Source organism: Seriola dumerili, unplaced genomic scaffold (assembly GCF_002260705.1).
Source record: "Seriola dumerili isolate Sdu_G_001 unplaced genomic scaffold, Sdu_1.0 BDQW01000025.1, whole genome shotgun sequence".
NCBI lineage: Eukaryota > Metazoa > Chordata > Actinopteri > Carangiformes > Carangidae > Seriola > Seriola dumerili.
Window position 1 is genome coordinate 2,701,059 of NW_019174280.1, and position 15,825 is coordinate 2,716,883.

At 39.8% G+C, this 15,825-nt stretch overlaps 1 protein-coding gene across 1 annotated transcript; it reads right to left on the reverse strand.

The window, feature by feature from the left end:
* Nucleotides 1–3,859: 3,859 nt before the first annotated feature.
* LOC111240321 (Krueppel-like factor 11) lies at nucleotides 3,860–12,497 on the reverse strand. The gene is made up of 4 exons (XM_022770289.1): nucleotides 12,360–12,497; nucleotides 8,359–8,580; nucleotides 7,316–8,225; nucleotides 3,860–5,944 (listed from the first exon to the last, which is right to left on the reverse strand). The coding sequence occupies exons 1-4, from the start codon at nucleotides 12,390–12,392 to the stop codon at nucleotides 5,649–5,651; spliced, it is 1,461 nt and encodes a 486-aa protein (XP_022626010.1). The 5' UTR covers nucleotides 12,393–12,497; the 3' UTR covers nucleotides 3,860–5,648.
* Between the last annotated feature and the right edge of the window lie 3,328 nt (nucleotides 12,498–15,825).

Consider the following 15,825-nt stretch of genomic DNA (forward strand, 5'->3'; position numbering starts at 1 on the left):
GTGAATCTGATTTCCGTAATAAAATATTAGCGGATTAAGAGAAACATAAAACATAAATTGTTTGTTTAATCTGCATTTAAATTGTCATGTAAACACATAGTGGTTTGAATATCTGATAATTTGGTTTTGCAACCAAATATTCCGTCAAGTTAGAGTGGATAAATATGAACCGACGTTAAACTGTATTTTCGTTCTTATTCCAGTATTTTAAAGTGTCTGACACCAATCTGTCTTTGTTTAAGATTACAGTACAGTGACTATTATATGTATGGGATAGTATTTATGTTTATTTGTGGCCCGTTTCCCGCTGCCGCGCTTTTAGGTGTTTACTGTAACATAAAGGCGTAGTCACCATGACAATTTAGCGCCAAAAAAACATTTTTTATGCCACATATTATTGTAACTCGGAATTTAGAGCTGTCATAGGTAGTGTCAGGTATGAAAACTAGAGCTGACATGAACGGTTTTGGATCCGAAAACTGTTAAAATATCAGAAAACAAAGGAACACAAGCCGGTAATCTGTCGGTTTCTCATCCGTCACTTCGACATCACAAACAGATTTAAAGGCCGGATTCTTGTGTAATTGTGTTTCAGGTGATCTGAATGTGTTGTACCTTTCATATGTTTAGGTTTCAGCCTCCGAAACAAAGGTTTTAGCTTCATTTTCCCTCTAAACTGGCGAAGGTGACTTATCAGCTGTTTCTGAAGAGGAATGCTCTGATTGGCTGCTTGAGAACCTGTAAAAACAAGTGAACAGTCGGTGTCGCCACCTAGAGGCCAGGATGAGTTGATGTTATTACAATGCAATAACATATTTTAATCTATACAAAGATTTTTGCTGCACAACTCTTTTGTTTATACAGTTTTGGACCCTACTGTATGTTTGACGTTTAGCAGCAGTGGAAACTACATACAGTTACTTATACAATTTTGAGGTACTTTACTTTATTTCAATTTTATGTCACTTTATACTTCTATTCCACTACGTTTCAGTGGAAAATATTGTACTTTTTTACTGCACTACCCTTATTTTTAAAGCAGCTAATGTGCTGTCATGTAAGAGTATATGAATATATCCAAATTGCCACCTACGAATTGACATGTTTAAACAAAGGATAGTTTTAATAGTAGAAAACAAATGTAAACTAAGGAGGTGATCACAAACATAGGCAGAGATGCAAATATTGCGTCACTAAGAAGATTCTTCATGTGTCTAGGGTCTAACGTGATGGAGGCAATCTTTCTTCTTTTTTTTGTATCAATCATATTGACACAAGCATTGATACTAAAACAATTGTACCTGTATTAGAGTATGTTTACAGAGTTTCTACTTTTGCTCAAGTAAATTATTTGAGTACTTCTTCCACCACTGTCATTTTCTGCTGGTAATATAGGTAAATGTCCTTTTTTATTTCCATTTCATTGATAATATGATAATAATAATAATATTGATAATAATGATACAGATTAATAATACAAAATGATAAGATAAGATGACATAAGATAAGCTTTTGTTGATCCCCAGAGGAGAAATCTGGTACTTACAGAAGCACAAGGACAGAAATAAGTACAGGTAAAGGTTAAGATAAAAAAAACAAAAAAAAAAAACAAACATAAATATAGGTATATAAAATGAAATTGAGAATAGATTAAAAAAAAATGAAACTATGCAATTACATGGCAAAACATATGACAAGTGTTGTAAACTAATTCTGTCTAGCACTGTCTCAAGCAAGCAACAAAGTCATCATGGTATAATGATTAAATTGTTTCTTTACCAATTTCAAACAGTTTACATGAGCCAGAAACATCATATGTTCCTTTACAGGTTGATTACTTTGCCTCTACCACACTCCTGTTTTTTTTCTTTTTTGGCTTCAATAATATGTTTATTATTACTAAGAATCAGGACTTTAAATTTAGTCTTGGCACATTTTGATAATTCAACAAATGTGCCTCAGTCTGGCCCCCATTCATAGGTTCCTGCTTTATAGATCACTCACCCAATCCGAAACGATATTTTGATATATTTGATTTAAAGTGTATGTTTGTCTTATACAGCGTGTCCCTGTTTTAAAATTGTGCTGCAGTGCCACTTGCCGCCACACGATGCTGTTTCCCTGGTCACTTCGCCTTCACCAGACTCCTGTGTTTTTTTTTAGGTTTTTTTTACGTATTTTATTTTTATTCATTTTCTTTGGCATCTGCTGAATGTCGGTCAGTAAGGTAAGTAGGCGGGTACCTCATCAGCCAATGATGCGACCGTCCCACGTTCCAGGCACAACGTCAACTTCTGCTATTGGTCACACCCCCTCAGCACTGGCTGGGGATTGGCTGAGCGCTGTTACCGGGTGGTGTGGGGAGAGTGGTCGGGGCTCCGGTTGTATAACATAACACGTAACAGGCTCGCTGTCGCCGAGCAGAAACTTTAGATACAGGACAATGTATGTGTTTATATAAAGAAACGCAGCCTAGAAAACTGAATTAACCCATTTTGTTTATCGACACAGCGGTGTTTAACCGTGTTTTTACGGTCGCTATAACATTTCTGACCTAAATCCACACAGGAAGAAGCTTATGAGCTACACGGAAAAATATTTTTCAAAAGCCATCTGGGAGATTTTCTCATGGTCATAATTTATCTCACAGTTTGAGTCAAATACACTGTATGACACAAAAAACTTAAACTCTGTCAGATTGTAAATAGGGGTGAGTTTGGAAAAGTTGTGGGGTCAGACTGGGACACAAAGATATTGACAAAAAAATGTGTTAGGACTCACATTTAAATCCCTGATTCTCATCAAACAGCACATGATTAATATCCATTGTTTATTCAGTGAAATAAATGAAAATAAACAATTATATTCTAAATAATTTAGTTTTTTTTTGAGGAGAAATGAAGTAAATGCAACCCCTTCAGCAAACAGACATAAAAAGTGAGCCGTTTGTCAAATGTCAATGCTCAAACCTTTGCTTACAACTGTAGGAGCAAGGCTCTGAAACTGAAAGAGACAAAAATATGCATTTGTGGTAATTTTTTGACCCTTTTATGGCCATTTGACATATATCTTTGTTGTAATTTTCCATCTTTTTACACAAGAGACATTGTGTGTCTCTTTGTGGTCAACGAATTAGTCCATTGGTGGCTGTTTGACATCACTGTGGTCATTTTTCATCTTTTGTGTCTCTGTGGTTGTTTTTGTCTGTGTTATTTGTCTCTTTTTAGCCATTTTGTGTTATTTTGTGGCCATTTGTGGTTGATGAAAAAGTCCAGCCTCACACATCAATCACTAAAGTGAGTCAACGTACCAACTAAAGTTGTAGCCAGTGTTTTTGGGTCGGCTTTCCGCCCAGTTGAACTATTTTTTCTTCAGTTGTGCAGGTTATGGATTTGTGCAAGTTGATATTATAGGCTACTCTTTATCAATCAAATATAGAAACACTGGTTGTAGCCTCAACAAAATGCCTATGTGTAATATATATTCTGGTTTTACCACTAACAGTAGTCTCTCTTATAAAGGAATAGTTCAGTTTTTTGTGAAATATGCTTTTTGCCTTGTCCCAAATTAGTTGAGAACACACTTCTTGAACTTCTAATCTTGATAACCACTACGTCTGGACATGGTGAGTCACCTGCTAATAGAGTCCCTAACAAATAAACAAGCAGTTTTTCACGATCAGCGGAAAAACTAAATTAGCCAGAGTTAGCCTAGCAAGCATGTTAATTTCCCATGTTAGCAATGTTAAAATGCATTAAAAAATAAAACAAAATGTCACTTGATGAAATGTACAGTGAAAAAGAACAAACAACAAACTACCACTTATTTTCATGGTAAATTTTTATTATAAAAGCCATATTCTTCACCATTGCTTACAGGCAAATGTTCAGAAATGGGATTATTCTGATAAAAGCCATTATTATTAAGAATAACATTTAATAACATGAGGTATTTTCTTACTGGCTACACTATGGGCCAAATCAAGCTATCAAAAACAGCATTTTTTTCCTCAACAAATGTTTATTAAATAATAATAATATTGTGTAAAGCAGAGATAGTAGGTAGTATCACAGTGAGGAATACTGTCCACTGACATTTTTAAAATATCAATAACTCGTACTGTCAATAAATGCAGATTGGAATACACGTAACATTCATATAGATATCAATATATTTACAATATTTACAGTCACAGACAAATAAACATAAGTAGGCTAACAATAGAAGCACAATACAGAGGCTTTGGCAAAAAATAAAAAGAGTGCATACATTTTGCTAAACTTGACATATACACATGAAGTAAACATGATTATACACGGAGAGAGTACAAAAACAAGCAAGATTAAAAAAATCCAGTGCAATGTCAGGTTTTTGTTGGTTTCTGTCCGTGGGTGAATAGCAGCCTGTCGCCTTCGTGTCCTCCTCCTCCTCTTCCTCCTCCTTGTGAGTTTGTGGTTGGTGGGAATAAAATGTCCTGAGCAGGGTGGGAAACTCGCTCTGTCCTCTGCTGGCTGCTCCAGCTACGTCTACATGAATTAAACTCAGAATATCTGGATTTTAACTGCATTTCAGCAATACTCACTTCAGATGTTAATCTTAATCATTTCAATTACTGTAGTGTGAATACACCTGAATATCTGGCCACACCTCAAAGTGTCTGAATGAAGATGATCCGTAAGCTAATGTTTACCACGCTAGCCAGTTATGAACATGTATCTGCTTTTTCAGTCGCAGTAAAAACACCTGGACCATTTACTGCCAGCTGCCATTTTGTTTTTAAGATTGTTCATTTCAAAAAAGGTTATAGTTTTTGTTACCTTGGTTGTTAACGGGAGAATAACTGTCAAGTTTACTAAAAGCTGTGCTAGTGTCAATGGTGGAAAACACCACAGTGCATTTACTGAAGAACTGTGCAGTTTGGTTTTCTGGTGTGTAGAGCTGCAATAATTGGTTGATTAATAAATAGAAAATTATCGACTATTGTGATAATGGAGTCATTGTCATGTTTTTAACCATTGCTGTTCCTAGCTTCCCAAATGTTGTCTGAAATGCTTTTCTCTGTCATACAAGATAGTAAACTGTGTATCTTTGGATTTTGGATTGTTGGCCAGACAAAACAAGACATTTTAAGACGTCACATTGGTCTGTGGTAAATACTAACAGGATTTTTTTCACTATTTTCTGGCACTTTATAGAGAAAAAAATAGAATAGATAGCATCAGATTAATTGTTAGTTCCAGCCCTAAAAGAAACAATCGATCTGACCCAGGCTAGTGGGACAGATGCTTAGCTTGAAAAACAAAAAACAAAAATACTGATGAAACAGATAACTGGTCCGTTTCCACAGCAAGGAAACCAATTCAATATGAGACTTAAGACAACCATCTTAACCTCTTTTCAGATTATCATAGTTGACCATGTTTTAATGACCCTGTTCTGAGGCGTTAATGTAAACGTAGCCAGGACCCAGTAGCTGTCTTCACTGTGTTCACCAGCCGAATGTGATTACTAGAGTAAAAAATATTGTCCTGATGTGGCTGGTGGAGCTGATTGAAACAACCAGTCAGTTCAACCTTTAAAAGTGTGGTTGCCCTTCCACACCCCTCCCGGGGTCCTGAGTTAGCCCTGTGGGCTCCTGACTGAGTCCGTTAGTTTGCAGTGGAAACGAGCACACCAACAGGAAGCGCAGGGCCTCTGTTTTGGCCCTTGGGCAGGGCCACTTTATTGAGATCTCCAGTTTCGGCGGGCCACGAGGATGACCTCTTGGTGGTCATATGTCTCCGGGCGTGTTTGGTCAAGTGGTCGCTGCGCATGAAGCGGCGGTCACACACGTTGCAGACGAACTTCTTCTCACCGGTGTGCGTTCGGCGGTGGCGGGAAAGCTCATCAGAGCGGGCAAACTTTTTGTCGCAGCCCTCCCAGTGACAGCTGAACGGCTTTTCACCTGCAGAGGAAGAAATAAGGACAGACTCTTAGCACACAGGATAATTCCTCACAAACAAAACCACAAACCACACCATCACTAAATAATAAGAATGTTCAATGCTTTACCAGTATCACAGGAAAAGCTGCTCTGGGTTTTTATGATTTAGTTACTTTGCAAATTTTCTTTTTTATTAGGAAGCATCAGCTCTTAGATCACAAACGTATCACCAAACAGTAGCCAAGTGGTCGAAGGCAGCTCTCAGCAAATCAGGAGGGTTTATTAGCCAAGCTCGTTCGTATCTCTAGGAATGGTTATATCATAATGACATTCTCATCAGCCTCAGTTGTGCTTTACTGGATTTTTAGAGCTGATTCTGATACAATATTTGGGAGTTAAAAAACAGGACAAATAACAACAACAAACAAACAATTTTGATACAGATTTCTTGTTCATCATGTATCTTGTGAAACATTTTACAGTTAAAAATTAACTTGTCAAACTCTGTATTGGAGATACTGTTGGTAAATTACCTCAAACTTGTTTTGCATTGTTTAGCATTTCTGTACTGATATTTCTTGTTATCTCAACTAACATACTGTATACACTGATTATAATATTGCAATAAGCCAATATCAGCTGATTTATTGGGCTATCTCTACTTAGATGTTGGCATTAAGCTTAAAGCACCAATGTGTCAAAGTGCAGCAGGGATGCAACTTACAGACAATAAAATAAATAAAAAAATTGTGGTTATGTGGTTATAATAATAATAATAATAATAATAATACGAGATGACGTCACCTTGGGCTTTGGAAAATTGCAATGAACATTTTTCACCATTTACTGACATTTAAACAATCAACAGATTAATTAATGCACTTTATATATAGGTGCTATATTTTTCTGTTTGTTTGCTATTTAAGCTACAACTGCTAAAGTCTAAAAGTCTTGTGTGATTTGTACTATTTGTAAAATAAGTAAATTATCAAATAAATAATAAACTCTATTCAGACAATTTAATACTAAGTAAAAAATCAAATGTCAAATTTGTCAAATCAATAGTCCAAAACCCAAAAATATTCACTCAATAGTTGTAGAAGACTGAGAAAACCAGCAAATATTCATATTTAAGAAACTGGAACAAAAAAAACCCTTTTTTTCCAAAGAATTGACTCAAAACAATCAAGAAAAAGATTTTAATTAATCAATTTATCAGATAATTGTTGCAGAGCTTAAGAATAGATTCACAGAGCCATTAACATGTAGTTTGTTAGTTCAAAGGAAAGGAAAGAAGTTTCAACCCACGAAGGAACAACCACATCAACAAAAAATGTTTTTCATTTTGCAGAGAGGGGAAAGATTATTTTGTGTGATGACTCTGCCTCTTACCTGTGTGTGTGCGCAGGTGAGCCTTCAGGTGTGAACTCTTGAAATACGTCTTCTTGCAGCCGGGGAAATTGCAGACATAATTTCGCCTGCGGGAGAAGTCGGTCTGTGAGGCGCCGCTGCTCGCTCCTGACGGCATGTAAACTGGAGCCGGTGCCAGGGGGAGCAGCTTGGTGTTGCCCAGGGTCATGACAGTCTGCGGACCCTGTGGGGGCTGGGAGACGGGCGGCTGGGGGACCACGAACATCACGGTCCCCTGCGGCACAGCAGAGCCCACCAGCAGAGGCTGAGCAAAGCTGGAAGTCGACTGTGGCAATATGGGCTTGGGCCCCCCCTGAGTCTGCACCTGAACAGGAGCCTGGACAAAGGCGGAGATCATCCCCGTCCGGCCACTCACCGGGAACACCTGGCAGAGGACCGGAGAGGGGGAGACTGGGGAGGAAGAGGAAGACACTTGGCAGGATTGAGGAGAAGACACAGAGGAAGGAGGAGAGGACGGGCTGTCAGGAGACGGAGGAGGTCCCTCCTTCTCCTCTGTAAGTGTCTCTGGAGGTCCTGGCTGAGGCAGCGTGGAGGTCTCTATTGGCTGGGAGGAGGAAGAGGGAGGGGGAGGAAGAATGCTGAGGCTGTCGGCAGTGTGGCGGATGACGCTGGTGGCCATAGCTCTGCCAGACGGAGCCACACAGGACAACTCCGTCTGAGGTGGAAGTGCCGAGGTGTCTGAAGTGAAGGGGGAGGAGGAGGGGGAGGGTTGGGGGAGGCCAGTTTGGGAGTCACTGATGAGGGCGGGGCCAACACTGAGCCCCAGGCGGGGTAGGACTGGTCTGGAGGCGGGACTCATAGCAGAGGTGGTGGTGAGGACAGCGGTGGTGGAGGCTTCTGCAAAGCTTGGACTGTGAGGTGGAGTCATACACTATAATGACAAAAAATTATTATTACTTTTAAAAATCTTAAAATCTTAGAATGATTATGTATTCATTATTATACAATCAAGTCAAAAGCCTTTAATTTTCCAGTTTTTAACCTGATTGTCGATTTATTCTTACCAGTGAGGACAGAGCAATCAGGTCTTTGGGAGTGTCCCCTCCCTCTGGGTGGAGCTGGATGGAGTCACAGGAGTCAGAAGTCGGGGTCAGCGGGCGGGGTTTGTGCGCCCTTTGACCCCAGAAGCTCATGCTGACAAGCGCCTCGGCGGCCTCCAGGTCATGGTACTCGATGCACGGCTTCAGCTCCATGGTCGCCGCTGGCCGGCTGTCCATACGGTCAACCTGAGGCAGATCAGGAGGTCAAAGAATGACTCAATCTGCTGCACATGAAGCACTTTCTTCTTTTTAAAAGTTTTCTCTTTATCACTCAAATATGACAAGAATCAGAACCATCAGAGTCAATATGAATTTGAATATTCTTAACAACTGCAAGAAAATGAAATTTTGGCACCATTTTGCGTCCACAGCAGTCATCTAGTTTTGGAGTAAATCTACTGTTTAAACAAAAGAGACGACTTTGGCACCTTTTTGTTTCCATAGAGCTCATGTATTTCTGATATGGACAAGATTTTAGGGTGGGGAGAAGTTTCCAAAAATAAAAAAGCTACAAACATCTTCTTTCAAATACAATAAGTCATCCACTGTGGTTGGTCAGAAAAAGGAAACAGGGTTTTAACCATGTTGACTCAATGATCTCACTATAAGAGGGCTCAGGTTGCAGGACTGAATTTGATTACATAGGTGGGGTCAGAAATGTGTGATGGTTTTAAAATGTTTAAAATATCTGTATTATCTGTCTGCTGGTATAAACTCTGTCTGCCAGCTCACCACTAACACTGACTAACCCGTTTGGAATCTCATATTTGATTACTTGTGAGTTTGATAGTTATATGCTATAATCCAGTATCATAATGTTGTCTACAGACACCTGCTCTGTTTATGTTTGGTGATCCTCTCAGAAAAATGCCAGAGAATCCTGAAATCCTGTTCCTGACCAGCTACCACCTTCCTCCAAATAACACACACAGGGAGCAAAAAAAGAGTCTGACATTTTTTCCTGGAGAACCACTCTATGCTAAATTTGATCATTTTTACCAGAGGTTTGGTTCATAGCAGTATCCTGCAGCTGTTTGCAAAGAGGAGTTTAAGCTCCAGCTTTTCTTCTAAAGACAGACTTTCACATTAGTGATGCAGAAGATAATCCACTTTGTTCATGGAGACCACAGCTGCTCTCTTCCTTAAAACAAATATTAACTTCTACCAACTACGAGCAAATGACAACATTATTCTGAAAACAGCCAATTAAATTCATTAACCTCAAATTGAAGAATAACGACACATAACAGCAGTTGAAGTTTTTTTGTGTCCTGCATTAATCCAGAGTTATATTAATTTCTAAGTTACTCAGAGCCACTAAAATGACTTTTTTTATTGGCTGCCAGCAGGTGGAGCTTTGCCCCAGATGACCCGTCGCCTGTAAGGGAGCAGTGAATGAGTGAACAAGGGAGTGATTTCAGACACAGCCCATGTTCTTCTTCTTCCCTCTTCTTTTTTCTTTGAGAACTTAAGTGCACGCCACCCATCTAATTACCAATGATGTCATTAGTTTTCCCGCTTCTTCCCGTCTCCCTGATCCATAAAAACAATGTAAGAAAAACATAGAAAATCAAATAATAATAATAAAATTGTGTTGTTCTTCACAAAAGGCAGCCAAGGTAAAAAAAAAAAAAAAATGCACACACAAAATGCTAGAATAAATAAATTAAAAAACATAAGTGTATGTGGGAGGTGATGGGGGGACAAAGGGCTCCTGGGTGCTTGGCTAAGTTGGCTGGCATCTGGTGACTGCTCAGCTGCACGTACAGGAAGGGTGGAGGGAGAGAGCAAGCGAGGGGTGAGAGACCTTGGTATATAGACACAGAGAGAGAGAGAGAGAGAGAGAGAGAGAGAGAGGGGCCCCACTGCAGCGGGTACACCCATCGTTTCGCTAAAGCAAAGGGGGAACCTCCCCATGTACCCAGAATAGATGACGGGTGGCGTGCCAGATATTTCCCCCCCCCCCCATGGAAAAGCCCCGCCCCCTACCCCTCCCACATTAACATGCACCGACTTGCCCCATGAGAGAGAGAGAGGGAGGGGGAGAGAGAGAGGGAGGGAGGAAGCTCCTCACAGGAAGTATAGTTGGAGAAAACAAAGTCAATCTGTTGCAACAAACACACACACACACATACACACAGTATCGTGCTCCAGCGCTGCAATTTCCCACGCAAAACATAACACAAACACATCACACAGCAGCACATAATGAGATTACAGCAACAAGACACAATGCAGAGCACAACACACATCCACAATCACTTGAAAAGGGAATTAATGTGTTTTTAATTACTCTTAAATAAACATTATCATCATTCAGTGTCTGACTTTTACTGACAGCAAACAACACATGAATTTACCCAGAAAGGATTTATTGATTGAGCTTGACTTTTTCGTCAGCCTTTGATTTTTCTTTTCCTCGTTTTAGTGACTTTGGTTCTGGTTGGTTGTTGATATTTTCTCCTGTTCATATGTGGTCTTGTTTCTTCTGCTGTCTCTTTGTTTGTGCTCAGCTGCAGTTTTTGGGTGCAACCTTAAGGAACAAACTGATCCTGAATCTGATCAATTGAGCAGTCAATAAACAGAAAATGCATCGATTCTAATGCTGACAGTTGAATTTTTTATTTGTAGATTGGTTGACTGAATATCTGAGCCATTTTTAAAAGCAAAAATGCCAAAAAATCACTGGTTTCAGTCTCTTAAATGTGCTACTCTTTTTTTTGACTTTTATATGATAGTCGACTGAATTTATTTTGGTTTTGGACAAAATGTGCAATATGAATACATCAACTTGGGCTTTGGAAAACTGGGACAAGCATTTATTGCATTTTTCTGTCATTTCATAGACCAAAAATCGATTAGTTGACAGATTAATCGATAACAAGAATAATCAATATTGAGGCACTTCTTCTTAGAGCTTCATGGATACAGACATTTTAGTTTATGGTTAATATTACTTTACATTTGATATTTCTCTTTTGTCTGACTGATGATTAGATTAATTATCACATCTAAAGACTACACTTTGAGCTTTGGTATATTGTGGTTGTCATTTCACAGACTTCAGAATTCATTAGCACATTTAAAGCAATCAACTATAGTAGAGCTGCTGCTAATAGTCAATAATTGATTGACGGGAAATTAATCAACAATTAGCCATTGACACAAAACATCAAACATTTGATTATGTCTTTCATTATAGTAAATGGCTATTTTTGTGTTTTGGAAGGTTGGTTGATGATGGCAGTTTTTGCTTGCAGACAATATTATGGCATTTTTCACTGTTTTGACGATTAATCGATTAATTAATGTCATCAAATTGATCGGTAATGAAAATAATTGTTAGATTTCAGAAATCATTAGCTGCAGTTTATCATTTCTCCATTAACAGATCAGGTGAAGCAAGAAAAAAAAAAAAACCCATTAGCAGCTTCCTCACTCATCACAGCAACAACAAAGACAATCAAGTAGAATCTGACTCTGCTCATCAACAATAAAAAAAAAAAAACAGTCAAACCAGCAGCAGCGGTGGATCCTTCTGACAACAAAGACAATCAGACCAGTTTGGGGCAAAAGTATCTCCATCAGTCTTTAAAGTTTGTGATGGATGCACTGCAGTGATGCAACTGTTGTGAATACACAGCAACACAACACACTGTTGACGGCAGGATGCGCACACACACACACACACACACACACACACACACACACACACACACACAGGCGACACTGGGTTCAGTATGACCTCAAATAAACCAGCCAGCAGCGCCAAAATAAGACAAAATCACCCGCTGGTGGCGGTAACAAGCCCACCTGAAGCCCGCTTTAGAGCCTCTTGAAGTGACCTGAGACCAGCGTGTGTTATTATGAATATGCAGGAAACAGCTCAGCTATAACAACTTTGATTAAATATCGGCCGGACAGCTGCTTAACAGCCAGTTTCAGTGGACGTGAAGCGGACTCACCTGGCAGCAGTGCTCCGCCGTGAAGCTGAGCATGAGGAGGAAGAAGAGTTCAACACCGAGCGACAAATGATTCAAAATAAAGGCAGGAGCAGCGGCAGGAGTGCGAGCCGTCAATAATAAGCTGAGCCTCTGCCAGCAGACTGGCTTCAGCTGAGCGGAGCCAAAAAAAAAAAAAACCTGAGGGAAAAAAAAACACAGAAACAAAATTCAGAGCAGTCTGGCGGGTGGTAACACGCAGCCAATCAGAGGCAAAGGTGTAGCGGTCTCCGGCCAATCCGAGACGAGGCGGTGCGTGATCGGTACGTGGCTGCGACGCGATTGGCCCGAGGCGGGGTGCGTGGCTGTCGGGGGGCGTGGCAGGGGAGTCAGCGGTGTCAGAGTAAACCCGGTGAACCCGGCAGCGCGCTTCGAACTGGGGGAAAGGTTGGGAAGCAGACAGTCGCGAGGCGGGACCGCGATACCCGCGAGGACGCGCGTGAGAGGCATGTAGTGACCAACTGCTGGTACAATACAATGTTGAAAAAATATAAATTATTGACAAATGAACACGAGAAATTAAGAATCACATACAATTATGTCATTATTTGTATAAGGCTCGCTCATAAACACAAATTTGACCTAATGTTTTTGTATTTTTACAGTGTTTAGGCTGAGATGACAAAAAGCTTTAACTTTAAACAGCCTCCATGTGGAACAAGATATTATCCTACATAGCTTTTATTTATATAAAACATATAAATAAATAAAAATATGTCGATGTTTTAATGTTTTTATATGATTGGCATTGCAAATAAATTTGAACTTTTTAATATGGTGACACTAAATATAGGATATTAATGAAAACACATGTTGACAGCTTAATTACTTCACTTTTTTATTAGATATATTCATAAACACATGTTGATGCTTTTAATTTTTTTAATGTTTATATTTGTACGTTTTGTTGCAGATGAAATTTATGTTGTTTGTAGTTGAAATGAGAAATTCAACTTTAAACAGCCTACATCATGTTGGAATATCACTTAATATATGAGATATTAATATAAATACATTTTTTATAAGGATGTTTTTATGGAGTAATGAAACAAATTTTTAATTTCTAATCATGTTAGAATATTACGGACACGCAAAATGTAAGATATTAATAGAAATAAATTTTTGGTTTTGTTTTTTTGCCCTGTCCTGAAGAAGTAAGAGCATTGTGGTTGAAAAGACAAATAAATGTGAACTTATTTATAAAAATATGTCATTTGAATTAGCTCACAAAATGATTCCATCAATTAATCAGTAGGTCTAAGTCAATAGAAAAATAATCTGCAACTTTGTTAATCATTTAGGTCATCTTTTCAGGAAAAATGCTAAAATTGTACTGGGTACAGCTTCTGATATGTTGTAAATGTAAATTGAATGTCTTATATGAATATCTGAATGTTAGATAAACAAGATGTCAACTTGGGTTCTGAGAAATTATAAGAGGCATTTTTAACTAATTTGTGACAGGTTATACATCAAACATTTAATCAAGAAAATGATTCTTTTTTCTTTATCAACCTGTGTAAATAGCCTTTATTTTACTGTTGCACTCTGTTGAAACAGATGTGAGACTCATGTAAAATGTAGATGTAAACACAAGTGTGGAGGAGGAGATGGGAGGGGTGTGTGAACTACAGTAGCAGATTATAAACAACATGCTTGCTGTTCTACCATTACACAGACAGACACTGCAGCTCAGATGCAATGTAAACTCAAGCTGGACAGGTCGGCAGCAATGACATGTGGCTGAACTGCCCAACTTCTACCAGATAAGACTTAATAAAAATGCAAATGGGTGAGAAACTAAAATATTGTTTTGTCTGCTGGTTTGCTTCAGTGCAAACTGTGCAGACAGGTTCCTGCAGCTGACTAAGAGACTAGGCTGCAGCTCTGTCTGAAGAAAACAAAAACATGAAAAAGAAACTAAATAAGTCCTCCTGCTGCATGTCTTTTCATAGAGAGAATGTGGAATCGGCTGCAGCAGAGGAAAGAGGAGTTTTTCTTTTTTTTTTAGGGCTGCAATCCCCTTCACGTGTCTGCATCAACGCGGACATGTGCATGTTAAATACTGTTAATGAAAGAAAACAAAGACAGAAATAAAGAATCATGAAGAATCAAAGAGAGACAATTGGGAACAAAGAGGAGAAACAAAAGCTCAGATCCTGCAGCTCTGGAGGCCCTTAACATATTTTCTTATTGTCTTCTTCCTGTACCATTTTCCTCTCTGCTCTCTTGTGAGTCCAACAACCTCCCCCTCCTCCCTCCCCCATCCTCCTCCTCACCCCCTCCCCACCGGGCCGATGAACCCGGGGACTCCTATGCGTCGAGGTTGTAAACAAGCCTCTCCAATAAAGAATTCCAGGGCGGGCTAGAAGGCAGCCAGAGCACCCCCTCCTCTTCTTCACCCCCCCCCCCCCCCCCCCCCCCCCCTTCGCACACACTCGACTCATGCACACGCCGGCCCAGCACCAGCTCCTTTGTTGTGGCTGCATGTTAACCCTTTAAGCTGCTGCAGGAGGCTGGAGGTTGAGCCATGCTGCCACCACCACCATCATCATCATCATCATGACATGAACAAACCCTGGAGGGGAGGAGGAGGGGGGAGGAAGGAAGGTGGAGGTGATGGTTGGTTATGGCAATACGTCATCCTGTCTGAGACAGAAGCAGACAAAGAGCTTGTTTTATTCCCTGTTGTTTCCAACCGTTTGTGATGCTGATGCTTTATCTATCAGTGTTTGATTGACAGCAGAAACCTCAGCACACAGCCAGCCTCAGATCACCTGCTCGCCAAAACACCTAGCGGTGGCGGTGGTGACCTAGCTCGCCCTGCGGCTCATACGCAAAACCAGATAAACATCTTCATTATTCAAAATGAATTAGATCAACATGCTGCTGCTGTTATAACTGTCTGCAGAGAGAGAGAGAGGTGAGCTCAGCACTGTAAACTCAGCAGAGACATAGACTCAGAGAGAGGAGAGAAAAACTGGGACAAAAGCAGGATCTGGCAGCAGGCAGGGGTGACGTGAGTTCATTTTCATTTTCAAGTTCAGCGAGGTTGTGAAATAAAAAAAGGAAAAAGAAAAACACACAGGCAGGCGGTCCGTCCGTCAGTCCATAAAAAACCGTTTCCAGGCAGAAAACACTCCCAGACTTTGTGCAGGAGGAAATCAGAAGCAGAGACGACGAAGCTCGACTCACTCATCCAGCTGTTTGTAGGATGAAGTCAGAGCGAAGAACCCGCAACTGACTCTGAACACAAACTAAACTCCTGGAGGAATGTAGCGCACTGCAGTGTCAGGAAACAAAAAAATACTGATACCTAACTTTGGACACTTTTCTGTCACACGACCCATCCTTTCATTTCCCTAAAGTAAAGTTCTGCATTTATTTCTTCCCAAATTACTGTTGACGTTGAGTCTAAACAGTAGTGAAC

Excerpts from the sequence above, each read along its gene's own strand:
- LOC111240321 (XM_022770289.1), bottom strand. The coding sequence starts at position 12,392 with ATGCTCAGCTTCACGGCGGAGCACTGCTGCCAG. Across the intron at positions 8,226-8,358 it reads TGATTGCTCTGTCCTCACTG|TGTATGACTCCACCTCACAG; the intron begins GTAAGAATAAAT and ends TTGTCATTATAG. Across the intron at positions 5,945-7,315 it reads TCACCTGCGCACACACACAG|GTGAAAAGCCGTTCAGCTGT; the intron begins GTAAGAGGCAGA and ends CTTCCTCTGCAG.